Genomic DNA, 27,463 nt, shown 5'->3' with positions numbered 1-27,463 from the left:
GGCATCTTCAGTGTATTTTTATTTCTTTTTTAAATCGTTTAAATTACCTACTTTTACTTTTTATATACAGTCTCAAGGCAAGTTTTCTTCAGCGGATTTCGTTATCTGACCAATTTTTATTCAAATTAATTAAATTCATTTAATTTTAAATAAAAGAAAATATGCTCTGGTTTCCCCCACAAGTCGAAAGACTTGCTGAATAGGTGAATTGGGTGCGCAAAATTGTCTGTAGCGTATGTGTGGGAATGAGAGTGTATGGGTGTCTCCCAGTGATGGGTTGTGGCTGGAAGGGCATCCGCTGGGTAAAACATGTTCTGGATAAGTTGGCGGTTCATTCCGCTATGGCGACCCCAGATTAATAAAGGGACTAAGCCGAAAAGAAAATGAATGAATGAATAAAGGACAGTATTGTGCATAAAACGCAAGTCACTTAATATTAAGATCTATTTTACTGAGCTACTTCGCATTAGTCAACTTCAAACACTCCGTCTGAGCCAATGTTTCAGGTTATATCAAAGGTGTAACACACTTGTTTGGAAAACAGCCATCCTCAGCCCTAAAATACACTGAACCAACAACTCATTATGGTTTGAATTTCATGTCTCATTTTATGTCAATATCTCCTGTTCCTTATTCTTTTATATTTTTATTATAATTATTCATGTGGGGGTCAAGATTTGAATAATATGCGTGATGGAAATTATCTAATTGCTCAATGTAAATTTCTGACAGGTCTTTGCACTAAAAACAAAAACAATACACATTCTTTAAAGTTGAATGGATTCTACATGGCTCTTAATGTTTTTTCTTTTTTATTGTTAGTCAGTTGTAAAACAATTAAACACAAAAATATATATGTGAGTGATTCAGACATAGTAGGTATAGTTGGAGTGTAAACGTCCATACACCAAAAGAAATCTAATTATTATTAAAACTTTACAATTACTGTTACATGCCTAAAGTTACATGGTGCTACAAATGCATTAATGCTTGTAAAATGGAAAAAGTTTTATACACAAGAACATCTAACAGCTGTGTTTGCCTGTGTGTGAGGTTCATGACATATTTGCTGAATGTTAAAATTAACATTGACAGTGAGGCCCTCTCTCTCTCTCTCTGTATTGGTTGATAATACCAGCCTTATAGCACTTAGTTACTATGAAAGACTAAATCCTCAAAATTTGTCCTACAAAGACACTTTAAAACAGGATTGCAAGGCAATGTAGTCATCCCTTGTATGTATTCTGCTACTTTGAATGTGAGCTCTTTAGAGTCAAGTGGCCTTAAGCTACAAAATAAAAATGTATCTATGTTTCTTTATTTGTTGAAATTCGTAGAAAGAAAGCAAGAAAGCAAGAAAGCAAGAAAGCAAGAAAGCAAGAAAGCAAGAAAGAAAGAAAGAAAGAAAGAAAGAAAGAAAGAAAGAAAGAAAGAAAGAAAGAAAGAAAGAAAGAAAGTTTCTTTCTTAACTCAACGTAGCAATTTTAATTATCAAGTGAGACACCAAAACCACATACCAAGGTAGTAGTTCACAAAGTCTGCAGTGAGAGCAGGCTGCTTATGTTTGCGTCGTCCATCCACGCTTGCACTGATATCAGATGTGTCCACGGGGAAGATGTCTGTGCTGATTCCCATGAGCTCGGCTTTCCGCATCAGCTTCCGGATGGCTGAAGCACTGGAGGTGAGAGGTCGAGGAAGCTTCTCTCGGGGCACCCATGCCTGCGGCCGAGTGTTTCGAGACAGCTCTGCTTTCGCCCTGTACTGCTGGAGCCTCGTAGTTATACGAGCCTAGAGGTTGGGAAATTACAGAGGCTTTTTTTTTTTGATCAACAAAACAGATGTCAATAATCTACAGAGCAGCATTTATAGATGCCCTTGATTAAGATTTTACATTTTAAATTTAGTTAGTGTATAATGTTGCTGTTTGAGCATAAACAAGATTGTAAAGTTCAACACAGAGTTATTAGCCCCCCTATATTTTTTTACCCAATTTCTGTTTAACGAATAGATTTTTTTAACACATTTCTAAACATAATAGTTTTAGCAATTAATTTCTAATAACTGATTTATTTTATCTTTTCCATGATGATCCCACATAATATTTTACTAGATATTTTTCAAGACACTAGCATTCAGTGACATTTAAAGGTTTAACTTGGCTAATTATGCAACTTAGGGTAATTAGGCAAGTCATTATGTTGGCTTGAGACATACTGTTATGCTACTTAAATTTATTCATTTCTCTGAGCCAAAAATTACCAACTTCTCCACCCAGGGAAGACACGGGTCCGCCTGTGAGGGGGGACTGCATTGTGACTGACCAGCGGGCAGACCTACAACGTAACGGGCCAGCAAGTGACTCCTCCGCTGAGTCAGTGCTGGGGGCCTCAGAGGAATCTCTGCAGGGCTTGCCTAAGCGGGGAACTTACTGACAGAGTGAAAAAACGCACATATCTCCGTGTTAGGGAGAATGGCGCAGCAAGCGTGTTTCAACACCTTTACCGAGTTGTTTCCTCAATCGCCAAGGGTTACCTAATATCCTTGAGGAAACTGGCTCCACTCGCAGATTGTAAAACCTTGCAAATGTATTAGGTGTCGCATAGCCCACAGCTCTACAGATGTCTGTTAGAGAGGCGCCGCGTGCATGCGCCCAAGAGGATGCGATGCTCCAAGTGGAGTGCGCACGCACTCCTGGGGGAAACGGCTTGCCCTGGCTTAGATAAGCGAGGGAGATGGCATCCACTATCCAGTGGGCCAACCTCTGTCTAGATACGGCACTCTGAGTGCGGTCCAGATAATTCGCAAAGCACGAACTGGACAAAGTAATGAAAGGGCTGGGTCTGCCTCGTTCGGGGGCAGCGCTTGCAGGCTCACTACCTAGTCCTTAAATGGTGTGGTAGGAACCTTGGGCACATATCTCAGGACAATGTGAGAGTAAGGCAGCCCAAATTCCAGGCACGAGTCTCTGACCGAAAATGCCTCCAGGTCCCCGACACTCTTAATCGATGCCAACGCAACCAGCAGAGCTGTCTTCAGGGACAGAAATCTTAAAGATACTGAGTCGAGTGGTTCAAAGGGATCTGTACGCAGGCTCGTGAAAGCGAGGGCGAGATCCAAAGAGGGCATGAGAGGGGCACCTCTGAGGAACCGGAGGATGAGGTTATGCCTTCCCACGGTGCTGCCAGCCACCGCGTCATGATGAGTGGAGATGGCAGCCATGTAAACCTTCAGTGTGGAGGGTGAAAGCCTCCTCTCCTGCTTCTCTTGGAGGAAAGGAAGCACAACGCTGATCTGGCAAGTTCAGACGAGAGACGCACCATTCAGTGAATATACTCCACTTCAGGGCATAGGCGCGCCTCATGGAGGGGACTCTAGCCTGAGTGATGGTATTAACCACCACAATCGGTAGGTTACCTAAGTCTTCCTCGCATCCAAGGACCACACGTGAAGGTTCCAAAGATCTGGGCGAGGGTGCCAGATGGTGCCCTGTCACTGAGAGAGTAGGTCCTCTCTCAAAGGGATCTGCCAGGGGAGGGCAGTCGCGAGGAGAGAGAGTTCTGACATCCAGGTCCGGTTGGGCCAGAGTGGTGCAACTAACAAGACCTGCTCCGCGTCCTCCCTCCCTGACAATGAGTGTTTTCGGGGGAAGCAAACAGATCAATCTGGGCTTCCCGAATCGCGCCCATATCAGCTGAACAGACTCTGGGTGGAGTCTTCATTCTCCTGGATGTAAGGCTGCCGTGAGAGCGCGTTGGCTGCACGGTTAAGCTCGCCTGGAATGTGAATGGCTCGCAGCGATTTCAGCCGCGTATGACTCCAGAGGAGACTCTCAGACAGTTCAGCATTAGCTGAGCACACTCTCTGGAAAGGCGCGCTGTCATGGTGACCGAGTCCAGCTCCAGTCCGAGAAAAGGAGCTGGGGAAAGGAGACCGTCCTCCCAGTGCCTGTGAGCCACTGGCGAAATGCACGAAACATGCAAGCTGTAAGGCATAGCGTCCCAGACTGGCAGAGTTCAAGCTGTCATATCCGGGGAAGTGGAAAAGTGCTCTCTCTCTGAGGTTTGGTGGCATTTTTTTAACCCCAGCCACCCACCGGGGAGAGAGCAAGTTCCCTCTTCTCCAGATGGCCCGTCTCAGGAGCAATTCGTGGTTCGTGTTACTGGACTTAGCAGTGCCCTGGGGCAGGGAGCACTGGTTGCCTGCGAGGTGCTCGATGCTGCCGCTTGGCCGGAGTCACAGGCAGGGGCAGGGCAGCTCTCGTAGACAGGCGCTCTCAGCGACAAGCAGTGGATGTGGATGGTTTGGCGGGGGGAAGCAGTCTTATCCCTGCCGATAGGTGACTCAGCCCATCGTATCCGACTGCACGCCATGAATTCCTGGATGCGTTATGATGTCTGTTTCTAGCCCGCTGTCGCGCTCGCTCCTGAGGGGAGGGACCGGAGGGAGGGAATCCTTCATCAGCCAATGACAGCCTGTCCTCTGATGCAGCGGTGGGAATCTGAGCCTCGGTGTCATCAAGTGAGAGGGCGGAGGCATCCGAGGGCGGAGCCATCCGAGGACGGAGCGCTTTCCTCACTTGAAGCTTGGATGGAGCGCATGGAGGAGAGAGAGGTCCGCAAGCCCGAGGGCGGCAAATTTAACCTTCAGATCTGTCCGAGTGCCCAGCCGTGGAGCGGGAGAGAACTGGCTCTGGGTGGGTGGGAAATAAAACAGACCCATATCTCCAGAAAAACAACATATCTCCAGAAGAAAAAATATTTTAGGAAATACTGGAAAAATATAGGAAAAATTCCTTGCTCTGTTAAACATCCTTTGGCAAATATTTGTAAATGAAAACAAATTCACAGTAGGGATAATCATTTTAACTTCTACTGTATATTCTTTTACAGAACTTGTTTTTAAGGCCTATAATAAATGGCTAGTAAAAACAACAATGAGCTGCTTCCTGGGTTTGTGATATCACATACCCTAAGCTTTACATAAACAGCGCCCCTGGAAGGAAGCATAATGTTTCCTTCAACATGTATAGGAATCAGAACCAAGGCCAAGCTGACCAATCAAAGCCTACTGGGTATTTCTGAGAGGGAGGGGCTCCATAGGAAGCCAACCAGGAAGTTAACAAACTGTTTAAAAAAGGCACAGTCGTGTAAAGATAAAACATGTGAAAAAAATACCTACATAAAATAAGCAAACAGAAAAACTATTATGTTAAAAATGTCAAAATACTGGCTGATAATGTTGAATAACTCGTATAGAGGTCAATAAATCTGACCTGAGCTTCAGGTGTGAGCTGCTTCTCTCTTTCCTGCAAGGAGACTTTGCAGTAGGACTGCAGGGCCAGGTAATTCTTCCTCTTCCATTTCCGGTCGAAGCGGTCTGCATGCTGCTTGCAGTAGGCAAAGAATGGGTCTGCAATGTCCTGTGAGGGGAAAAAAGGATCACAACTTCAGATACAGATATCTTGAACCAGAATTCGATAAAACAGAAAAATGTTCAGTGATGAATGACACCGCTTGTCATTATTAATTTCGAAAACAAACGTGTGCGAGCCCTGTTTATGTGGTGATAAGATTGTAAAATGTAGCAGACTGATTGAAATTATGATTGGATGAAATGAAAACAGTCACTGTAAAAACGACGATAAACAAATCTGTGACCACATGATTGCATTAGGGCAGCAAGTTGTAAATTGCTTGGCAAACATATAGTCAACAACACAACACATCACACAGCCTCTCAAAATTAATTGTGCCTTTTTATTACTTTATAATCCAAGCGTATAGTATCAAATTGACGTCTCTTTGTACCGATGATACATACACTGCTAATCAAGTTTTTATTTTTATTAATCATTTTATTTAGCAAGAATGCATTAAGTTGAATGATGACAGTAAATACAGTTGAAAAAAATTGTTCAGATACAAAAACGTTTAAGCGCGATCTGAAATTTTATTTTAAACAAGCTTTTTTTTTCAGGCTCCTGTGTCTAGGTTTAGTAATTTCACTGTTATGGCAAAGAATAGGTTATTTTCATTGCCTTTAAAATGAAATAACTGAACAAAAATAGAAGGCTAAGAAAAATGCTTACTGTAGAAGAAAATTCCAGACAGCTCTTTTTTTGCATATACAATTTTTCAATATTAAGCTGTTATTGCTCCTATTGAACTTTCAAAAAAGAATCTTATAAAAGAATATTATAACACTTTCCACAAAGGTACTAAGCATCAATAATATTTGTAAAGAATTCTTGAACACCAAACCAGCGTATTACAATGATTTTACAACTGCTATTTACAATAGATAACAGTTATCAAATAAATACAACCTTGGTAACCATAAATTTGCATTCCAAACAAACTAAACACTTAAAAAAATGTGTGCTTAATTTGCATTATTCATTTAGTACTTATATAAAAAAAAATCATTCAGACCAAGAACACAACGATGAGCCTACTTTATTCGGCCTCTTTACCTTCTCTATATATTTTACTTTACTTTTACTCCTTTACTTTCGTGGATAAGGAAACACTGTTGTACACACTCCAGTGAAGACATCTAGTAGCCTACATCTTTAATTTCGTTTGTTATCCACAAAGATTTGTTTCAAAACTACTTCTAAATTCAGTTTTAATTTCCAGCAAAAGACCAAATGAACAATAATGACGAAGTGTGGTAAAAAAAACGAAGTGAGTTATCTCCAAACACACGTCCTGTTCTTATGCCCCATATAATGATGCATATGTCTCCAAAACCAGACAGGTGGACAAATCTAAACTGGTTTTTATGGAAACAAACATAATTATGCATATAATAAATAATACTCATAATAATAATAACATTACACAAATGCTAATTGTCATGAATGAACTGAAAAAAGCCCTGAGGTGAAGAAGACATGAAGGTAGTGGTTTTTATATTTATGTAGAAAATAATAATTTTTATTTTTTAATTTTTAAATAAACATTTTATTCCTTAAATTGTTTATATGTAAAGATATTTTGGTTCCATCCCTAAGAGGGAAGAAATCACTTTCCCGAACTCTCGCATTCAATCTGGCCAGTTGGTGGAATGAACTCCCTAACTACATCAGAACAGCAGTCACTTGCTGTCTTCAAGAAACGACTAAAAACTCAACTATTTAGTCTCCACTTTCCTTCCTAATCTTAACTGCCTCTCTGGCTATACCACTATCTGTACTCTCTCTCTCTCAAAAAAAAAAAAAGAAACTTTTATGCTTTGATGCTTTGCTTCTTAGACTTTACACACCTGAAACTTGTCTATAGCACTTGTTCACTGCTGCTCTTATAGTTGTGTAAATTGCTTCCTTGTCCTCATTTGTAAGTCGCTTTGGATAAAAGCTGCTAAATGACTAAATGACTAAATGTAAATGAAATGTAAATATTTGTGTAGTGCTGTAAATCTTGTGTGTATTAAGCAATGTGTAAGCCCATGGGCACATAACTAACATTCAGTACCTCAAAATACCAACGCACCAACAATGCACCTTAACGCACCTCCATTTTAGACCAGAACACCCACGAGTCCACAAAGTGGCGCAAATGAATTTGCTATTTAAACAATGTGGTAAACAACGGGAAAATTAGTGTAGCGCTTGTCTGAAAAAAGCAACAAATTGCACCAAACATATCTTGCACCTTATTGCACCGAATGTATGATAGAGTGAATACGTTCTTTTCTGCAGATTAAAACAAATGCCTGCTTTGCAAAAGTCAGAATATTATTATTAAATATTCAGCTGATTTCTCGAGTCACGTCTAACAGCATGAAAACAAACTTGCTTGTGGTGTAAAAGTTTTAATCTTCTTTTTTATAATTCTCCCAACTCGAAGCAAGGAGATGAAAGGGTTTAAGTCTTTAAGTTCACAATCTCTGAATGATTTGATTTAAGCTTTTTCAAGATGTTTATTACCATCATCTCAAACACCACGTTATTGTTAACGCAGCACAATTGCGGTGAGTTTGAAGTGCTCACACACCTGATAATTTCCAATGTACGATTTGATTACGGCAGAAATGGGAGTATCTTCAAAAATACAGCCTCACGCTTTCTGGCTGTTGTGATAATGATGCCCAGCACTCCAGATTTTATAGACCACCGGCGTCTGTGCGTTCTCAGATAGCGGTGATAAATAGCTGGTCACAAAGGGCCTGTAAAATCTCCCCTCCCTTTTTAAAGGACAAGTACATTTAGTAGAGAATGTGGAAGCTGAAGCCGAGGGGCGAGACAATGACTGATGTAAAGCTGCTGGGATTGTTCCAGGAATGGACAGAGTCTGCAGGTATGCCTTTCTCAGAAACTGCCTTCAACAGAATTGGAGGAAAACCTTAGAACAATGTCAGCTTATTTCAGCAGTTTTAAATCCAGACCCACTCTAAGCTAAATGTAAAATTCCTTGAATTTCAATGAATTAAAAGTGCAATCTTTATGACATTTAATGAATAAAACAGGCAGCTGTTGTGCGAAGAAGTTCCTCCAGAAATGTGTGATCCCGTAATCGCTAAATTTAACGCAGAACAAAAATAAATAATACATAAATAAAAAAATTTAAGAACTTGACATTTTTTTTAATTGTGCAGATTTTCTGCAATTTTTGGACAGCCGAGTCACTGTTCAAACACCTGCTGCACTATCTGCAGTGTTTTATATTAAATAGTATCAGATTCAGACATCGGTGGAGTAGTTCTTCAGTGGATCATTGCCTTCTGCAGTGTCATTTGCATTACACTGATCCAAAACAAGCTCAATTGAACTTCAATTGAATTTATACTAAACTGCTCTGTGGCAGTGTTGAGGAAACACATTACAAGTCACACATTTTGTTTAAAAATGAAGTATTAAGGAGCCCTTTACACATTAAAATAAGGTCATATCTTGGTTTGGTACAGCACAAGCTAAGTGGAGCAGTTTCCAAGTAACAAAACAATATTAAATACACATTTGGCAAGCTAGAGAAAACAAGGAGGCAACCATTTTAAAATCGCACTTACTTACACATGTGAAATGGAGAAAGAAACTGGCCCATAAACTGTGTACTTAAAGTTACTGTCAAGTCCCATACATTAAAAGTCTTTTCTGATCCTTCCTTTAACAAACGGTATCAACGTCACACCGACACAGCTAAAGATTTGTTACCCTGACGATTCATTTAAACCACTCTGAGTCGACTCTTTTATAAATGAATCAATAGTTTTAAACATGGTGCACTTTCAGATTCAAGCCTTAGCTGAATGTTTCACTTCACTTAGAACTGTGCTACACACTACATGGAAGGTCATTTTCAAAAACCCATAAAAAGGGCTCTTTAATATTTGAGTTAAAAATGTAATGCAAGTTACTTTTTATTTTAATTAATTAGTATACAAAAAATAAAAAAAGGGGATTGTCTTAATGAACAGTAATTTTACGTAACTAATACGACCAAAAACTAAAAGGTAGAAAAGTAGCAAACGCATTGCTTTAAACTTTCATTAATCTGTATAGCATGCATAGCTCTGTGGTCAGGAAGTTCTCAGAAGATAACATTATCCTAAATTATCCTTTTCAAAGTTAAATAAAGGTGTAGGTTGCAAAATATGTTATTAATTGCAGAGCTCTAAAAGAATTAATTGCAAAGTTCTAAAAGAGATCAAGTCTCAGCAAAGGTAAGAAAAAGTCACGCAAACCAAGTAACGCAACTGCTTACTTTTTTGGGGAGTAACTCAATACTGTAATGCATTACTTTCAAAAGTAACTTTCCCCAATCCTGCCTGTAATTGTCCATCTGTCCAAATAAAGTGAATTCTGCATCATTCGTATGTGTGCCAATCAGCACTTTTTTTCAGCTTAGAGCTCGTTCTTGCACAGGCTTAAATCGTTGTAACCTAATTTGAATACAAAATTGATTCTGAACTTTTAAGAATAGATTCAGAATCGTTACGTGGAAGCACTGATTTTTTTCTCCCACCACTAGCATCTGCACAGGCAAAACACAAAAAACACAGTGAATTAAAAAAACATGATATCCAAAAATACATTTTATAAATATAAATTCATTTTTTAAATAACAAACAAAACTCCCAGATATATATATATATATATATATATATATATATATATATATATATATATATATATATATACATATAAAATTCCCTGACTTCTGGAATAGACATTTTAAAATTCCATGACATTCCAGAAATTCCCTGACCCATGGGAACCCTGCAAATCTCCGCAGTTGGAAGTGTTAGCAGTAAGTTTCTCCTCTAAGTTCACATCTCCTCAGCACACGCGTGACATTTCACCCCCTCCCTCGAGGGCAGATTGAAGCACAGCCATTTTTGGTCATCCACGGATTCGTTTAGGCTTAAGGTGTCTCAGTGGATGCTATCAGCCCACTCACCTGTTGATATGAGGCCCTTTGCACAGCTGACTGGATTAAGTGGATTGCAGTGAGTAGGCACTTTTCGCTAGTGTTTATCTGCGCTGAACGCGACCATCATACGCTTCTGCAATATGGACTGCATATTTGAGCCACGACGCTGATGGCCTGTGACCATGGCCTAGGCTAGAAATTTGCTCGATTGACTAACCTCATGCGTTGAGCCCTCTCTCTAGCCGCATGCATATCTGTTTGATAAACTCCCACATTTGGAGTTCAAATGCAGAAGTAAAAAAGGTGTCCAAAGTGAATTAGAAACTTCTTAAAGGGAAAGTCCACCTAAATAAAAATTCTGTATGATTTTCTTTGTTCTGTGGAATAGAAAAAATGTGTGTGTGTGTTTTAACAATTACAGTAAATGGGGACTGGAGCTTCAGAAAATACAACTTAAAAGTACTAAATAAATAAAAATTCTACATTTTGGATGCAATAAAATCGATGTGTGACAAACTAAGTTTGTAAATCAAAATAAAAAATCCATAAAAAGCAATAAAATGTAAAAGCAATTCCCTCCAAATGATTGTTTACAAGAAATAGCCAGTGAAAATAAACATTTAACTGATATCGTAACTGACCTTGTGTGGATAGGTTATCATTAAAGCAAAATAAAAAAAGTTTTTCAGGAATACAATTTAACCACAGAAACAGGTGTAAAAAAAAAACTGTAAAGGTGTATAAAAAAAGCCTATGAATGAAGAAGGTGTTTGGCTGATTTTTGACCTTGTGTGTAAAAAATACTTCTTTTCCCTAACACATGTTCTGTCTAACACATATTTTATTTTATAGCCCTTTTTACAATTTTACAACTGGAAACGCAATTTCAGTCGGTCCAACTTCAACAAATGTGAGAAAAATCAAACCTTTGATTTAAGGATATAGTTTTTTGTTTTTTTTTGTAAATAAAAAGAAGAAATAAAAGAATAGCTGAAAAAGTGAGTAGAAATAAAAGAAATTAGTCTGATTACTTGTTATGGATGAGTTGGAGATCGTACGGTATTTAAAGTACAAGTGAAATCAAAACTAACCATATGATTTTGTTAGCTCGCATTGCTAGATTTGTGGTGAACAATTCATCTGTGCATCTCATTAAGAAAAAAAAATGTTTGCCCTAGTAATCTTTAATAAAAATCTGTTCAATTCTCAGATTAGGTCTGCCTGAGGTATTGGGCGTAGCTAACATACTTAACCATGCCCGTCCAACTGTCAGTTTTGACAACAAACAAAAAAAGGGACAGGAGGTGTCTGTGATGCTGTGTTCACACCAGACACCGGTCGTGCGAATAAATTGGGCTATTTGCGTGTAAAAAGACATGTGAACATTTTGAGTTTACTCGCTACAAATTCGCTTCATTTGCACATCAAATTCACTTTACAACAGACTCAGATTAGCATCATGGACAGTGCTTTTTTTCTGCCTGGTGACTCCAGCTCCGTTGCTAAATGGCTAACATGGATTTTATTGAGAGAGTAGCTATGTGCTTATGTGCTTTAGGAAGGCTGAAAAACAGCATAGATTCATTCAGCGCAGTGTCTGAGTCCACTAGATCCTTTCAGAGGTGCACCCAGCCCTGTGAGTTCATCATCTTCTCCAGAAACTGTACCTGGATGATGAAAGCTTCATTGGTGCTTCAGACTGAGCCGAGCCCAGTTTGATGAGGCAGTTGTCCGGTGTCGGCAGGAGGATTTCCCCTCGGGACACCAACAACAGGCACCATGTCATAATCACGCCCCTACAAGAGCAAGCTCCTGATTGGTTAACATGGCTTGAATGTCTGCTGAAGTTTCGAGCTATTCGCACAGAACGTGCCTTAAGCGCATCAACGTGCCGTGTCATTAGCGATGCCTGAAACGTGCAAATCACGCCATAGGATGTCTGTTTGCGTCTTTGCATTGACTTAACATGTAAATCACTCGCATGTGACATTTCATCTACGTCTGGTGTGAACTGAGGCTGTAATAACTCTCCCGAAAACCCTTTTCCCAAACCCAATCTTTCTGAATGAAATGCCTACTTTACTACATCCAATCAGCTCACAGTAGAAAAAACAAGCCACGCCCACCGATTCCCATTTAACATTCAGTTTCTCTAGGACTGCGTCACAATACAAAAAAACGGTCTAAGCTTCAGGTTCATGCAGACTTTAAAGAAAAATCTCTGCATTTTAGGACTGATTCGAGAAAGAACATATCACTCAAGATGAGCACATAAGACACCAACCTCTTCTGCAGCAGCTTCAGACAGCAGGCCTTCTCTCTGAGCACAGGTGACATGGAAGAAAGAGCGACACATCCCGGCATCACAGCTGATGCAAACGCCCGTTCGAGCAAAACGCGTGTCCTCGCACAAACTGCACTCCTGCAAACCATAAACACAAACCGTCCAGTGTGAGACAAGCAAACCATGATGTGCTTCCAAAAAATCTGACAGGCCAAACTTTCCAGCATTTGCTGACTTCAGGTGTTGCTCCTGTCATGCTAATGACTTGGGATTATTTCTATTTTTGCAAAGTCATGAAAGGTAAACCGAAAGCTGATTGTGTAACGGAGCTTGGATGTGGAAGAGAAATCTTGAAACACCATTATAACAATCCCACGTTCATTTGCTGTATAGTTCTATATTTAAGATAAGGTGGACAACGACTCTCTAAAAGCCCATTTGACTTTCTCCAATTACTGGAGTTGAAAATTAAAATAATAATAGCCTTTCTCTAGGAGTAATTTCTTTTCACATGTACAGCACAAACCATTAAAGAAAGCCTTTCAAGTGCTTCTAAAGTAATTTGCTTCCCAGTAAAAGGAACCTCTTCTGACTTACTGACACATAAAATAATGTCAGATAGAGTAAATGTCAAAATGTCTACAGTCGACAGAAAATCTTGGGAGGAAAGTGAAAGACAGCCTTTGCTTGCTGAAAAAAAGTCAGCATTTCACATCTTTTTATCTGAAAGCGAATTTCTTTTGTTTTCGAAATTAAGTGTCAAGAGCAAAATGTCTTCGGGAATCAGTATTGGTAGATTTACTGCACTTTTCAAGCACTTTTTTGGGTTGAATAATCTCTAGAATACTTCAGTGATTTTACTAATTCATGATTTTACTAAATCAGTGAATAATTATTTGTAATATGTGCTAATATGACATTAATAAAACAGATTGTTTCTGTTTAATAATATAAATTCATTCACACACATTTATACAATCTGCAGTTCAAACATTTTAAGAAAGTAATACTTTCAACAATTAAAATGATAGAGAGTAAGTTTAGATAAGTGTTGTTCTTTTGAACTGTCTATTCATTCAATGGGGTATTTGCACACAGACTTCAAATTTCAGCCAGCCAGTCTTAGCACTTCCGGTGAACTGTTTTTCTATTATAAAATTGTGACGTTTAAGGTCTGATTTCTTTAAATATCAGTGATCTTCACTGCCTGATATATATATAAACTGGGTCTCAGACTGGACAAGCAGCACTGCATTAAATTCCATTTCCCCCTGCAATGTCTTTAAAATATGACAGTTTATTTTACCCCAGTATTTTCAATGGGGTCTCTGCGCTCGCCTGTTGATCCTGACGGCGTTAGTGTTTTCACGGCCTATTGTCTCGTTTTTACAGTTAAAAAACTAAATGAATTTTTAAGTCTATTCAACTGAATGTATTGTAATTACATTAAAACATACTGTAGATGCTGTAAAAGCAACCTTGTGAAATTAAAAAGTCACATAAAGCTCTCAGAGGAAGTTTATCGTTGGCTAAAATTTTAGCCACAGTTTCCACAAAATATTTGGCTGTAGAACTGTTTTCAATGTTGAAGCATTGGTTTATGACTAGGCATATGCAGGTGTAAGATTCTGATGGTATGATAATCTTGCAAAATAAAAATTAAAAAAATCACGGTTTCATGGTATAACGGTGTTGTGATTACTGCTCTATAATATGTTCTATTATTAAAGGTCAGAGTACAAAACAACAACTTTTCCCCCATTGAACACAATACATTTTATTTTAGTAAACATTACAATATTTTGGAACAGTAAACATGTCAGGCTGAATAATGAAACTAAATCATTGACTTCTGCTGTTTTCATTAGTTTCAAAAACACTGATTTCTTTACCTCTTTCGAGATCTTTCTTTTCTTTGGATATAAAGTAAAGCCACTGCACTGTTTAGCTCTACAGCATGCTTGAATGTTGGATTATAAGCAATGTTTTTTTCAGATATTTGCTGAATCGTGGACCAGTAGCTTTTGATGTGGAAATTCTATTGGCCTAAAAAACTAAATAGCCTTTAAAAACACATAAAAACCTAAATATACCCTAGAAACAGTATAACAGAAAATTTTGGCAGTTTTAAAACCTTGACTTTTCCAAACCGTGGTGAATCTTGAAACCGGTTATCTTGCCATTTCTATTTACGACTGCTGAAAAATTAGAAATAAGAAATAATCTTTAGATTTCAAATAGAAAGCAGTTCTTTAATTTTACTCTGATTTTTGTACTAAACATTAAATCCTTTTAATATACAAATATTGTTTAATTGTTTATTGACCAAATAAAATACGGTCTACTAATAAAATTTGTTTGTGGCAAAAATGCTGACAAGCATATTCAAGATAAAAAAATATATATATTTGATGACATTTAAATAATGCTGCCACAAAATAAAAGTCATTAGTCATTTTAATTATTGTCACTATCCTTCAATCCATTAGGTTTATATAATCATGTAATCATATATATATATATATATATATATATATATATATATATATATATATATATATATATATATATATATATATATATATGTATATATATTCCTTTTACATGATGAGTTATTATACATTTTAATAAGTGCATGTCAAAATAGTTTTTTTTTTTTATTTAAATATATCTGTTATAGTGAATGAATGGTGAGTTGTTTTTATGTTTTATATTTTCTGACATTTGAAATTACAGAATTACAAAAATACAAATGTGTCAAGTAGACGATATGTTATGCTTTCAGTTGTACTTGTATTTAATATGATGCAGATTCCAAAATAGGACATCTCCACCACTAACATTCTGCAGCTTCAACTGATGTTTGCCATATTGCAAAACGTTGTTAATATAAAAGTTTAATAAAGCAGTGTCATCAACTGCTTTATAACACAATGATCTTTTTATTAATGAGTGAGCCTTATAAACAACTGTGGTACTTGCCTTTGCTCCATACTTTGAGTAGTTCATCTCTGTAAGTGTTACTGGCCTCAGTTTGTCAATATCTCCAAATGCGACCCCTGGAACATACAGGGCACACACCACATGCACCCACCTTCAAAAGAAGAAGAGTTCAGTATTCATCAATATTATCTCTCTCATTCAATTATCATAGTATAGAGACAATTCCTTATTCATTTTATCTGCTGAAAAACAATGATGCTTTTAATTTAGAAGTACACTACTGACCCTGTTTTTAACCCTCTTAATCATGTAATTTTAGTTAATTCAACACTAATTGGGCTATCATAATATGCAACAAAGATAGATGTATATGTTTGCATTAAGAAAATTATGAAGATCACGCATGGTTAGTATGTTTTAGAAAAATAAAAGTCACAGAAAAAAGAATATTTGACTAGAATATTTACTGCAAAATCATGTTGAAATCCGTATTTTCACTCCTTCTGAATTAAAAATACAATCTTAAATTCTGTAAACCATTTTCTTTTCACAAGGGGATTATGAAAGGTTCATGCTGTGGGGAACAAAAGAACCTCCCCAACCAATGCTAATATTGGGTAGGGCGGTTGAGCGGTGGGGTTGGTGCTGTAAGAACCACCCTGAAGAAATAAATGTGAGAGGATTCAAAGATTAAGCTGTTATACTGTAAATGCAGATAACTATATTGTAAATGTTAATAACGGTCCATAGTAGGGATGTAATGATTCGCCTGACTCACGATTCGATACGATTTATGATACTAATCTCACGATTTAGTCACGATTTTTAACAAAATTATTTGAAACAAATTTAAGGTGAAAAGCCCTTTAATTTTTTACAAAATGTAATTTATTTTCTGATGTAACTAAATGGCTATTTTAAAAACAACCTCCAAAAAAAGAATAATACAAACTAAAGAAGAGTCATTAATATAAAGAACCTAAACTGTGACTGTGCTGGGATTATACATTTTTAAAAAGAAATATCAGCATATCTATGGCCATGTAAAATATGAGGCCAAAATACTGGTACAGTACATCTCATTGATACTTACATATTAATGCTGATAACATATTTATACAGTTAAAGGGAAAAATAAAAGTGATCTATAGTAAATTACTATTTTTTCGTTCTTTATTTTAATATTTTACAAATTTAAAAAAAATATATATATATTTTTTTTTTTAATAGAGCAGAAGTCTTCAACTCTGCTCCTGGATGCTTGTTATCCAGAAAAGCTCAACCATCATCAAACACACTGAACAACGCAGCATCAAAATAATGGACTACTATTTACTCTCTCTTGAATACTGACAATATCCTTAAAGCCCTTCTTCAGTGAAGGAAATACACAGTTAAAGGTTCAAATGTACTCTAACTTGACCATTTGCTGTGACAAAATTTCAAATGCAGACTTTAGGAAAGCGAAGTCCAATATAAAGATATCCATCTCTCGGTGAGCGCACGCTCCACACTTTAATTTGCTGTGTTTTTCATGCTCTAGTGAAGTAGTAAATTTGGGTGCAGGCGGGCTGAGGAGCACTATCAGTGATAACGTGGCTTGAGTCTTCACGCTTCAGATGCTTCCCTCTTCCTCTCCGTCTCTCTCTCTATCTATCTCTCCCTTCGAGCCAAATCCACTACGTCTTTCTCACTTTCACTCATCCTGCATATACCTGGCCCTCTTCAAATATTTAGCATTTTTAGAATGTTAGCTCAACAAAACTTTCATCGAATATACAACAATTAAAGTAGTCACTGGTTGTGTCTTTAATAGGTCTAGTAATGATGACTAATGATTCAAATGTAATGTCAGTGGAAGCATTGGTTGAAACACACCTCCCTGCGTCAGTTTCTTTGAAGATGCCGTCCTGACTGGGACAGAGCTCACAGCTGGGGGAAACACCGTTCTTGCAGGCGTCACAGAACCACGGTTCTGTTGAGTTCTCTGAGGCCGAGCTCATGATTGAATCACTCTCACCATCGACACCATAACATCCTGTGAGGGCAACAAAACCATGAAACATTAAACAGCATATGGATAAAAACTGCATAATGTTTCCAAACAAAATTCCAAACATACAAAGGGGTTTAAGATTGTGTAAGCTTTGGCAGTTAAAATGGAGTAAGTTTTAAAGGAACACTCCACTTTTTTTTAAAAAATAGGCTCATTTTACAACCTTTAGCACAAGAAATATTCTCAAACTAGGTAACTTTGAGCATCACTAGCACATACTACCTTTGCAAGCAGATGGTCATGTTTGTTAATTTTACTGAAGTTAACTGATTTTCAGGCACTGCGTGACATCATTGTTCCTGCTGCAGCCACGATACGGCAGCAAAATTCCTTGATAAATAATCTGGATTGTGAGTATAGTTCCTATTCCTATACATATTGGCAAAAAAAATAATAATTTCAAAATTCTGTCAGTCTTAATACATAATGCAACCACAAAATAGTCAAGCTTAAAAAAGGAAGACTATTTAAACTCTTTGGTCATTTTTGAATGAGATGCTAATGGTCTAATCTGATTCAATGACCTATGCTAAGCTAAGCTCAAAGTGTTCCAGCCAGAAGCAAATATCAGCTGAATAGAATTTTAAAAAATTGTAAAACACTACTGTTTAACTGTTTTTAGAAGTTGTAAAATGAGTTTATTTTCTAAAAAATATGACTGTTCCTTTAAAATGTTCGTTCAATACATTTTAACTAAAATGGGTGTGCTAAGAAAAAGAAAGAAGAATGCATGAGGCTATAAACATCTATGATGAAACTATCTGATGAAAAATTTTAGCATAATTTTAGATTTTAATATATTTGTCATATATACATATATATATACACACATATATATATACATATACATACAAGTTTTGACATAGAACACTTTTTAAACACTTTTATTTTGACACGTTTTATGATTAGAAAGTTTAACAAACCATTTATCTGAATCTTAAACCTTAAAGTACCGAAGGACTGATACATTGATAACTTACACATCATACTACAAGGTCATGTTAACTGGCTCATTTCATTGAAACAGTAAACAAAAATTGAATTTTAAAAGTATTATTAAAGCTGGGTCAAATTTTTCAGCTATAACTGAAAATCCATAGTATGTTTTCAGAAAAGAAATGTGAAAAATGTAAAAACATTTAATGAAAAAGTTTTATTTTATTTTTTTTTAAACTGGCGCAAGTGAACATGCCGGCAAGGCAATTACTACAACAGAAAATACCATTATGGCTGAGCTGCATGATGTTGCTATTGTGCACGTCAGAAGGGGAAAAAGACATCTAGTGCATTGAATGGTTTTGTTGCCAAACCTTTTTCCTTGAAAACATTAATAATAAGCCTATTTGATCAAATGGCAGCACCATAAGTCAAAGATGGAAGTGTTTGGGCCAGTGAAAGCTTTTTAATGTTGTCCCCTTAATTTCCTCAGGTTGCCAAGACAATTATTGTGCTGATCAGGTTACCATGACGCCTATTACACTCCGCAAATGTGCTCCATGCCACCAATAAGGGTGGCAATCAGCTCCTTCCCAACACTGCAGAGATAACGCTGCTGTTCATAATACAGCAAACCAGCCCCCGGGCAGTAAAGAAATGGAGAGACAGACAAGCAAATAAAAGTTCAGGTCCTTTGCATACTCACTATAAAAGACCCAAACAGCGAAGCGTGCAAAGAATTCTCAAGCACAGCCTCTCTCTAACCAGTAGGCTGAAACTTCTAGATTTGTGATGATAAACACAGTACTCGACTTAGAATTGGTAGAAAGCTTAGGGAAAATATGAAAGGCTATGAATACAAAAAATATAAAGTTAGTTCTATCCATGAATAAATTATTATTTCATTATTATTTAATTATTTTACCAGGAATGTTCCATTGAGATACAATATCTCGTCTACCAGGGAGTCCTGGTCAAGACAGGCAGCATAGGACAAAGTTTCAACAAAAAAATAAATAATTAAATAAAAATACATGTCAAACAAGACACACACAAATGTAGTATAAGCCATAATCAATTGTTAAAACATGAGCACTGTTCTAAATGTACAGTCTTTAAAATATTTTTAATAATGGCGATAGATGGTACGGATTTCATATGTAGTATATGTTGAAGCTCATTCCATACATATGGGAGTATACTTAGTGAATGCAGATCGACCTAACTCTGTGTGGGAAAAAATGGCATCTTAAGTAAGAGTAAATCTGCTGATCTGGTATTGTAATTACTTGAACAGTACTCCAACAAATTAGATATATACTATGGTAATTTACAAACTAAAGCTTTAAAAATGAAAACTAAAATATGCTGTAAAATTAAACCTTAATTGCTGTCATTAAAATTATTATTTTTTTAAATAATAATAATTAAAAAAAAAAAAAAAAAAAAAAAAAAAAAAAAAAAAAAAATCACAATTCTGATTAATATATAGTTAGAAGATACCAATTTTAGAGGGCAGGGGGTTATGGGGGGGTGCTAGTCTGACAATTGTAATGACAATTTCCCAAAAACACAAATGCATCGACGTCGGCTATTGACCAATATAATTTAATTTACTTATTAATAATAATATTAAATAATTAACTTATTAATAATTAACTTATTAAATAACGACTTATCAGATATCACCAAAAATCTAACCTTGTACATCCCTAGTTTGAATTTGTTCACCATTGAAAGTGACCTTTCTTAAAAAAATTCATTTGCTCTATTTCAATCCACCTATATTTATAAACATTTTGGAATATCACATGAAAAATGCTTAATGAAGCACCAAGACCCACATACATTTTGAAAAATTTAAAAACCTTGTCACACAACTGAGAACCCTGTGGAAAAAAGGGGTTTCACACAATTGTTTCATGTTGTCTCAAAACAAAATGATTAATTTAACTTAATTGTTTTTAACAAATTTAAGTGGATTGAACATAAAACAATTAAGTTCTCCCCAAAAAACCTTAAATGTGTTGATTCAGTTCATTTTAAACAGGTAGTTTGAACAAGCGGCAAACATGTGTTTTTTATGAGTGAAGGATAAACTTTTTTTTATCAGATAAGAAAACATTTGCATAAACTACAAATGGAAACATTTACCAAATAAATTCCAGCATGCGCATCTAAAATATCCAAAAAGCTAACATGGATTTTATTGAGAGAATAGCTGTGTTTATGTCACTAGATCTTTCAGAGGTGCACCCAGCTCTGCGAGTTCATCAACTCCTCCAGAAACTGTAATTGGATGATGGAGGCTCCGCACCGCAGGATGTCTATTTCCGTCTTTGCATTGATTTAACATGTAAATCACTCGCACGTGATGCTTCAGCCACATCTGGTGTGAATCAGCATAAGATGAAATCAGCTGAAATATAACACATTGAATCTCTCAAAATCTCAGCAGTGGATTATTAAGCAACTCCACAAACAGCAGCTTGCTTTAAAGCAAATACTATCTGAACAGTTGAACCCTCATCTTGCAGTCATTTTGAACCATGTGGTAATGTAGCCCATTACAGAGCCCAGCCAGACGTTTATTTTCTTAGAGAAAGGTATTATGGGAACACTGCTGGCAACAGTTGGGTAGGCATTACCAACTGGGCTTTGAACCATAGGGCTGGAGCTCGCGATGATCAGTTTGCTGGTTTAACTGACTTACAGCCGAACCGTCAGGCAAATCTGCGATGTTCCTTTTGAACTCCGATACAAAGCTGGACCTACTAAGCCACAGGGTGCTGGCTAATATGAGCTAAGCTGGAAAAAAAGTGATGACTATAGGAAAGCTTCATAATCCCCGAAGGGAAGATTATCCTTGTCAGAAATGACGAGCTTGGCAGTTAAAGAGCGACCTGGGGAATGGTGGTGACAAAATCAAGAGGAACACTTTCAAGACTTAATGAAGGTTTGGGATGGGTTCGGAAAGAGTTAATAAGCTGATGTGCATGTCAGAGTAATCTGATACTTCAATCTGATAATTTGACAAAAACTCAAAAGGATTGCGATAGTATGTGTGTGTGTGTGTGTGTGTGTGTGTGTTTCTCAATTTATTCTTTAGGTTTTCAATTTCACTCTCACAATGCACAAACAATGATGGCTAGGCAATAATTTATCGGCAGGCTGTAAAATTGACAGCAAGGTGCTTTATTTGCATCTCTAATAGCCAATGGGAATAGGAAAACTTCATTACAGTTCTAACTTGCAGAAGTGATTCCATGCAGTGATGGCAGTGATTATGATATATTTTCACAAAGGTCTTTTTTTCATCAAAGATTTCATCAGTGTCAAATGACTTCGGAAATAATTCAAATATGCTGATTTGCTTTGAAAACATATTTTGTATTAACATCAACATTATCTCCCCACAGAATCTTTACATGAATAAAAAGTTAAATAAATAAATTATATATATATATATATATATATATATATATATATATATATATATATATATATATATATATATATATATATATATATATATATAAAATAAAAATAATAATGATGACAGTACATTATATCACATATTTTTCAAGACATTAGTATTCGGTTTAATGTGCGATTTAAAAGCTTAACTAGGTTAATTAAATTAACTAGGCAGGATAGGGTAATTAGGCAAGTCATTGTATAATGATGGTTTGTTCTGTAGACTATCGAAAAAAAATATTGCTTAAGGGGGCTAATAGTATTGACCTTAAATATGGTTTAAAAAAAACTGCTTTTATTCTAGCCGAAATAAAACAAATAAGACTCTCTCTAGAAAAAAAATATATTATTGGAAATAATGTGAAAAAAAATCCTTGCTGTTAAACAATTTGGGAAAAAAAATAAATAAATACATTTTTTAAAATAAATAAATAAATAAAATCGCAGGAGGGCTAATGATTCTACAAATATTTTTAAATTCACTACACTATCTGACAAAAGTTTGCCGTTGATCCCTGTTGTAAGAGCAATGAACAATAACTTGATTTCTAGCTGATCATGGGCAGAAGGTAGAATTTCTGTTGAACTGCATCCCAATCATCACAAATACTGCAGAAGACCTATTAGAACCCATGGACCAGGATTGGCCAGCCCAGTCACCCGAAATGAACATTATTGAGTATGTCTGGGGTAAGATGAAGGAGAAGGCATTGAAGGTGAATGCAAAGAATCTTGATGAACTCTGGGAGTCCTGCAAGAACGCTTTCTTTGCCATTCCAGATGACTTTATTCAGAAGGTATTTTAGTCATTGCAGAGATGTATGCCTTTGCCTTTCATATAAGCCACTTCTGACACCAAATGATCAACTAGAAGTCAAGTAATTATTTGTTGTTCCTAAAACTTGGATAGGTCACAAGACTTTTGTTAGGTAGCGTATACGAATAATGTAAAATTTTTATTAAACTTCACTTTTGTGACGTTAATGCAACTCCTTGTTAACTAAAATGCATTAGACATTATTCTAAATTCATGAAAAGTGTACAATTAAGGTGTAGAGTTCTTCAAAATCGCAATCTATCAGAAAACACACAAAAAAGTTGCTATGCTAAAACTGTGAACATAACAGTGCATTTTAAATTTGATTGTCTGACTCTGTTTTTTTTTATTTTCAAAAAGATTCATCAGTAATCAACAAATGTTCCTCTTATTCCATATTAGTTCATGCTGAAGCCAGAACATTTCATACCAAAGTCCTTTGACTATTTCAGTCTTTGTCAAATGATTAATGAGTAAACGTTCAGTGCAGCGATGTATTTCAATTATATCCACTCCGTTTCTTCCCTAAATGCTAATATTTTTCATCCAGGATGAAGTAGATTTATTCAATAGCTCAAATATTAGCCGAGTCAGCATGCAAAGCAGGACCACAAAGAGGAACAACAGAAGCGAGTTGGGGGGCACGGGAATGAATGAATAGGGGCCAATTAGAGCGCACAAACCAGGCAGATGAGAAAGAGAAAGAAGAAAAAAAAAGATGAGGGAAGAGCTACGAATGGCAGCTGCCTTGATGTAAATCAGCAAAACCGATTCACAGCTACTGGAAAAAAAGAACCTTTTGAAAACCAGCACTCTCTCTTTCACAAAACAATACAATCATTTTCATAACCAGCAATGCGTGGAATAAATCATTTCCTCATTAAGAGGCGAGTGAAAAGAAATAAAATGAAATGCATGCGAGTGAAAAAAAGTGAAGGTTCTATCAAACCAGATAACATTTTAATTTAATACTTGTTTAATTCTGTAAAGCTGGTTTTTGTATTGGAGATGAAACCAATGTGATTCAGCTGTTATTCAACAAGCCACGTTTTTCAGAACAAAGGCTTGAATTTGCTTAATAAATCGGTTTTATTCAGCAGTTATTGAAATGTTTTGTTTCAGTAGTCACTGAAAGTCAAAAGTGTTTCCACTGCTCGTCATGTGGGTATTAAACACATTAAATACTTCTCAATTGCACTATAAAACATTACATTTACAGGACTCCTTTGCACCATTTAAGCAGATACTTTTATTAATGAATCATCTTACAGTATAACAACTGAAGGAACAATCATCTCTGAAGTAGCCTGAGGTTATGAGCACATGGCAATATGATTTTCAGGTCCTATCTTTTCCATTGGATTTATGGATTTTAAAGCAAGTGAATTCTGAATATTTTTACCCGTTAAGATGTGAAGCTGATTCGGTTTTTGATAATTGTCCTTCTGTATCACCCAATTAAACTTTAACATCAGGCGATGTGCAGAGGGTTAGATATTTTCAGTTTGAAATATATTTTGAGACACCGAGCGTATGTTCACATCTGTAGTTCAGTTTTCTTAGTACTCGGGGTTAGAGTTAACAATGCTGTGTGCTTTAACTAACAACATTGTGATTATGACTAAATAAAACAACAATAGCTTAAGCACTTTTTTTAACCTTTCAATGGTCGCCTTCCTTTCCTTGGTATTGGTTAACTTTTTTCAGCACACACTAAGGTTTAGACGACAGGTTTGTTGAAATGACCAACACTAACAGAGCAATCACCAGAGTTTGTTTTAATAGAAACAAAAATTCCATATTAAACACACAATGACACAATGTGTGTTGGTCCACGCCAACTTCATGTCTGGCATACGTGTATTTCTTGTGTGCGTTTGATTTATTTAATTTGGCGACTCCTAGAGGCAAATTGCACACTACAAAGTATCGCACCAACACATGTGAAAAACATTGCTATTAATTTATAATTGATAAGATGGGTTATTAGTTTATTTATTTTAAAAATTATGTGATTTAGAACATATAAAATCATTTGCAAATGTATACAACCCTTAGTCTATGGTAATGGCAGTGTTGGCATTCGAGGCTCCAAGGTGGCAGGGTGCGAGATGGGTGGCTTCTTAATGAGTGATGTATTTAAAGATATTATTAGACCTTCCTCCTCCATTACTGTGTTTAGGTCTGTTTTAAAGACCTATCTATTTTCTCTCGCTTTTAATACTCCTTGATAACCGTTTTATTACTTTTGTTTGTTAAATGTTTCTTTTTTATTCTGCTTCTCTGTCTTTAGCACTCCTATGTACAGCACTTTGGTCAACCTTAGTTGTTTTTAAATGTGCTTTATAAATAAATATTGTTGTTGATTATTCCAGCTAATTATTATTATTTTTTATTTTTTTTTTTTAATTGAGCGTAATTATTTAACTGCATATCAGGTGACCGCGGTTACCCATTAAAGACGTGGCTGTTAACCCCCCTCAACAACCCACAAACTAACCAAAAGCACAGATACAATGATGCCCCTTCTCGCACTCAGTTAGCGGGCAATTGGGCAGCTGTGATAAGAGTGGAGGGGTGCTGCTATACCGCCCTAACAAAGTGTTCCTCTAATACACCTGTATCTCCCGCAGACACGGATACTACTCCACAAAGTTAAGTGTCACTCACAATTTAGACAACTCTCCCCTCAAAGGGTGTTGGTTCAGCATCCCCTGTTCATGTGCCTATTCGGTCCACACTTTAACGGTGCGCCGCTGTTCTCCTCTTAACCTGCACATTTACATGGGACCATTTCTTTTTTAATTACCTCACAGTGCGATGTTCAGACCCCACTGCGTTAACTGGGTCAGCTAAACTCTCCCACTCTATTTTTTTTTCTTTTGTTATTAATTCCGGAGGACAAACTTGCAAATAACAGTTTTTCTCCGGTTTACCTCTGATAGGAGCACCTCCAATTCACATTCTGTGAAGTTTCTCTTCTTGCTTTCTTGCTTTTGCCATTGCTTTTTCGTTTAGTTTTGCCAAAGTAGAGTCATTACCATATTTATTAGGGGGAGGAGGCAGGGTGGGGTTTTGCACTCGTGCACGTGCGCTCAGTTTCACGTTAATTCGGACGTACAAAGAAAATATGTGAGATTCCGCGTATGCAGTGTTTCATACATCTGAATTTTTTACTGCGTACACATTTACAGCTTTGTCCGTACGCAATGTTTTAGTATTGATTCAACGCAAGTCTTCGTACATGGGTCCCCAGGTGAAACCTTTTTAGTGACAAGAACAAATTAAAATAATAATAATTATTTGTTGCTGTTTTTTAGTAATAAGTGGCAAGAGTCACTCAGAATTAAGTGTAATTCTAGCAGTTAGATATATCGTAATCCCACACTGTAAAACCTAAATAGTTAAGGTAACTCAAACCATTTGAGGAAACCGATTGCAACAAACCATTTATGTTCTAATTCTAATGAGTACTGTGAACTTAATCCATTTGACTACATGAAGCAATTTGAGCACAGTAAAACCCAATAGATCAAGAGAACTCAAACCAACTGAGTACTGTAAAACCCAATAAGTTAAGGCAACTCTAACCGTTCAAGGTAACCGATTGCTGCAAACCAGTTGAGATGAAAACAGGTTTCAAAGAGGAAGTTTTTAAAAATACACTGTTGTCATGTACATGTAAACATGCAGAAATTAAAGCCTTGGAAACACGTAGTATGCTTCTGCAAAGTCAATATAAGTCTTTAAAAATACATACTGTGTGTGTGTGTCTCTATGTGTTTAGGAGAGTGTAGTTTAAAGGCAAGTGCAAACAAACATACACAACAATGGCAGAGTATGTAGCAGCATTGTAGCTAGTCATTTATTTACTTCGCATCACAACCAAAGGCAGTAGATACTCACAAGGCAATTTAAACATAAAGAGCATCTCTTTTCATTACAGCTAATATTTTCTGAAAAGATGACAGCACAAATACTGGCCTGACATATATAATACATTTGGGTCATGAACGCAGATTGTTTTGAAAAAGTTGTGTAGATATGAAATGCTACATTGTTGTCATGTTAATTTAGCGTGCTTTCACATCTGTTTAGGTTAATTTGGTCCAGACCAAGGGCAACAAATGATACATTGTAACATTTTTCTGCCATTTTTGCTGTTGCCGTCACACTGATTGCTTTGGTAAGAACCAGTTGAAAAAAAACAAAATGCAGTCATGTGACAAAATCCACATCACTCATTGGCCAGATGTATTGAACATATTTCCTAAACTGCTTTTCAGTTGGTCAGAATTAACGTGCGGGAAAATTCCAATGAAACTCCCACAAGTAAACAAACCGGCAGACACAAAATGTCGCTTATTACTATGGAGGGACGACTGCGCTGCCTGATTGTATCCCTGGTCATAGTATATTATATAGTTTGTAAACATCACTTTAGACAACTGTTTCAAGAATGAAGCGCGGCTGCGGCTGGAAAACAATGTTTCAATGCATTGCAAATGGCGAAGTCACTTCAGGAGGTCATCTTTCAAAAATATTATCAACCATCCATCAGGTAATGTTTTTCTCTC

At 36.6% G+C, this 27,463-nt stretch overlaps 1 protein-coding gene across 2 annotated transcripts in view; it reads right to left on the bottom strand.

Annotated features, from left to right (window-relative positions):
- Positions 1 to 27,463, bottom strand: part of phf14 (PHD finger protein 14) — a 162,160-nt gene that overhangs the window by 108,365 nt on the left and 26,332 nt on the right. For both annotated transcript variants that reach the window (XM_056479623.1, XM_056479624.1), the window contains exons 5-9: positions 17,479 to 17,638; positions 15,640 to 15,751; positions 12,658 to 12,795; positions 5,273 to 5,419; positions 1,518 to 1,788 (exon numbers count right to left, since the gene is read on the bottom strand). In XM_056479623.1, the coding sequence (XP_056335598.1) occupies positions 1,518 to 1,788; positions 5,273 to 5,419; positions 12,658 to 12,795; positions 15,640 to 15,751; positions 17,479 to 17,638 (828 nt within the window). The remainder of the gene's footprint in view (positions 1 to 1,517; positions 1,789 to 5,272; positions 5,420 to 12,657; positions 12,796 to 15,639; positions 15,752 to 17,478; positions 17,639 to 27,463) is intronic.

Source organism: Danio aesculapii, chromosome 19 (genome assembly GCF_903798145.1).
Source record: "Danio aesculapii chromosome 19, fDanAes4.1, whole genome shotgun sequence".
Lineage (NCBI taxonomy): Eukaryota > Metazoa > Chordata > Actinopteri > Cypriniformes > Danionidae > Danio > Danio aesculapii.
Note: the sequence above shows the minus strand (reverse complement) of the source record. Positions and strands in the feature narration are given on the sequence as shown.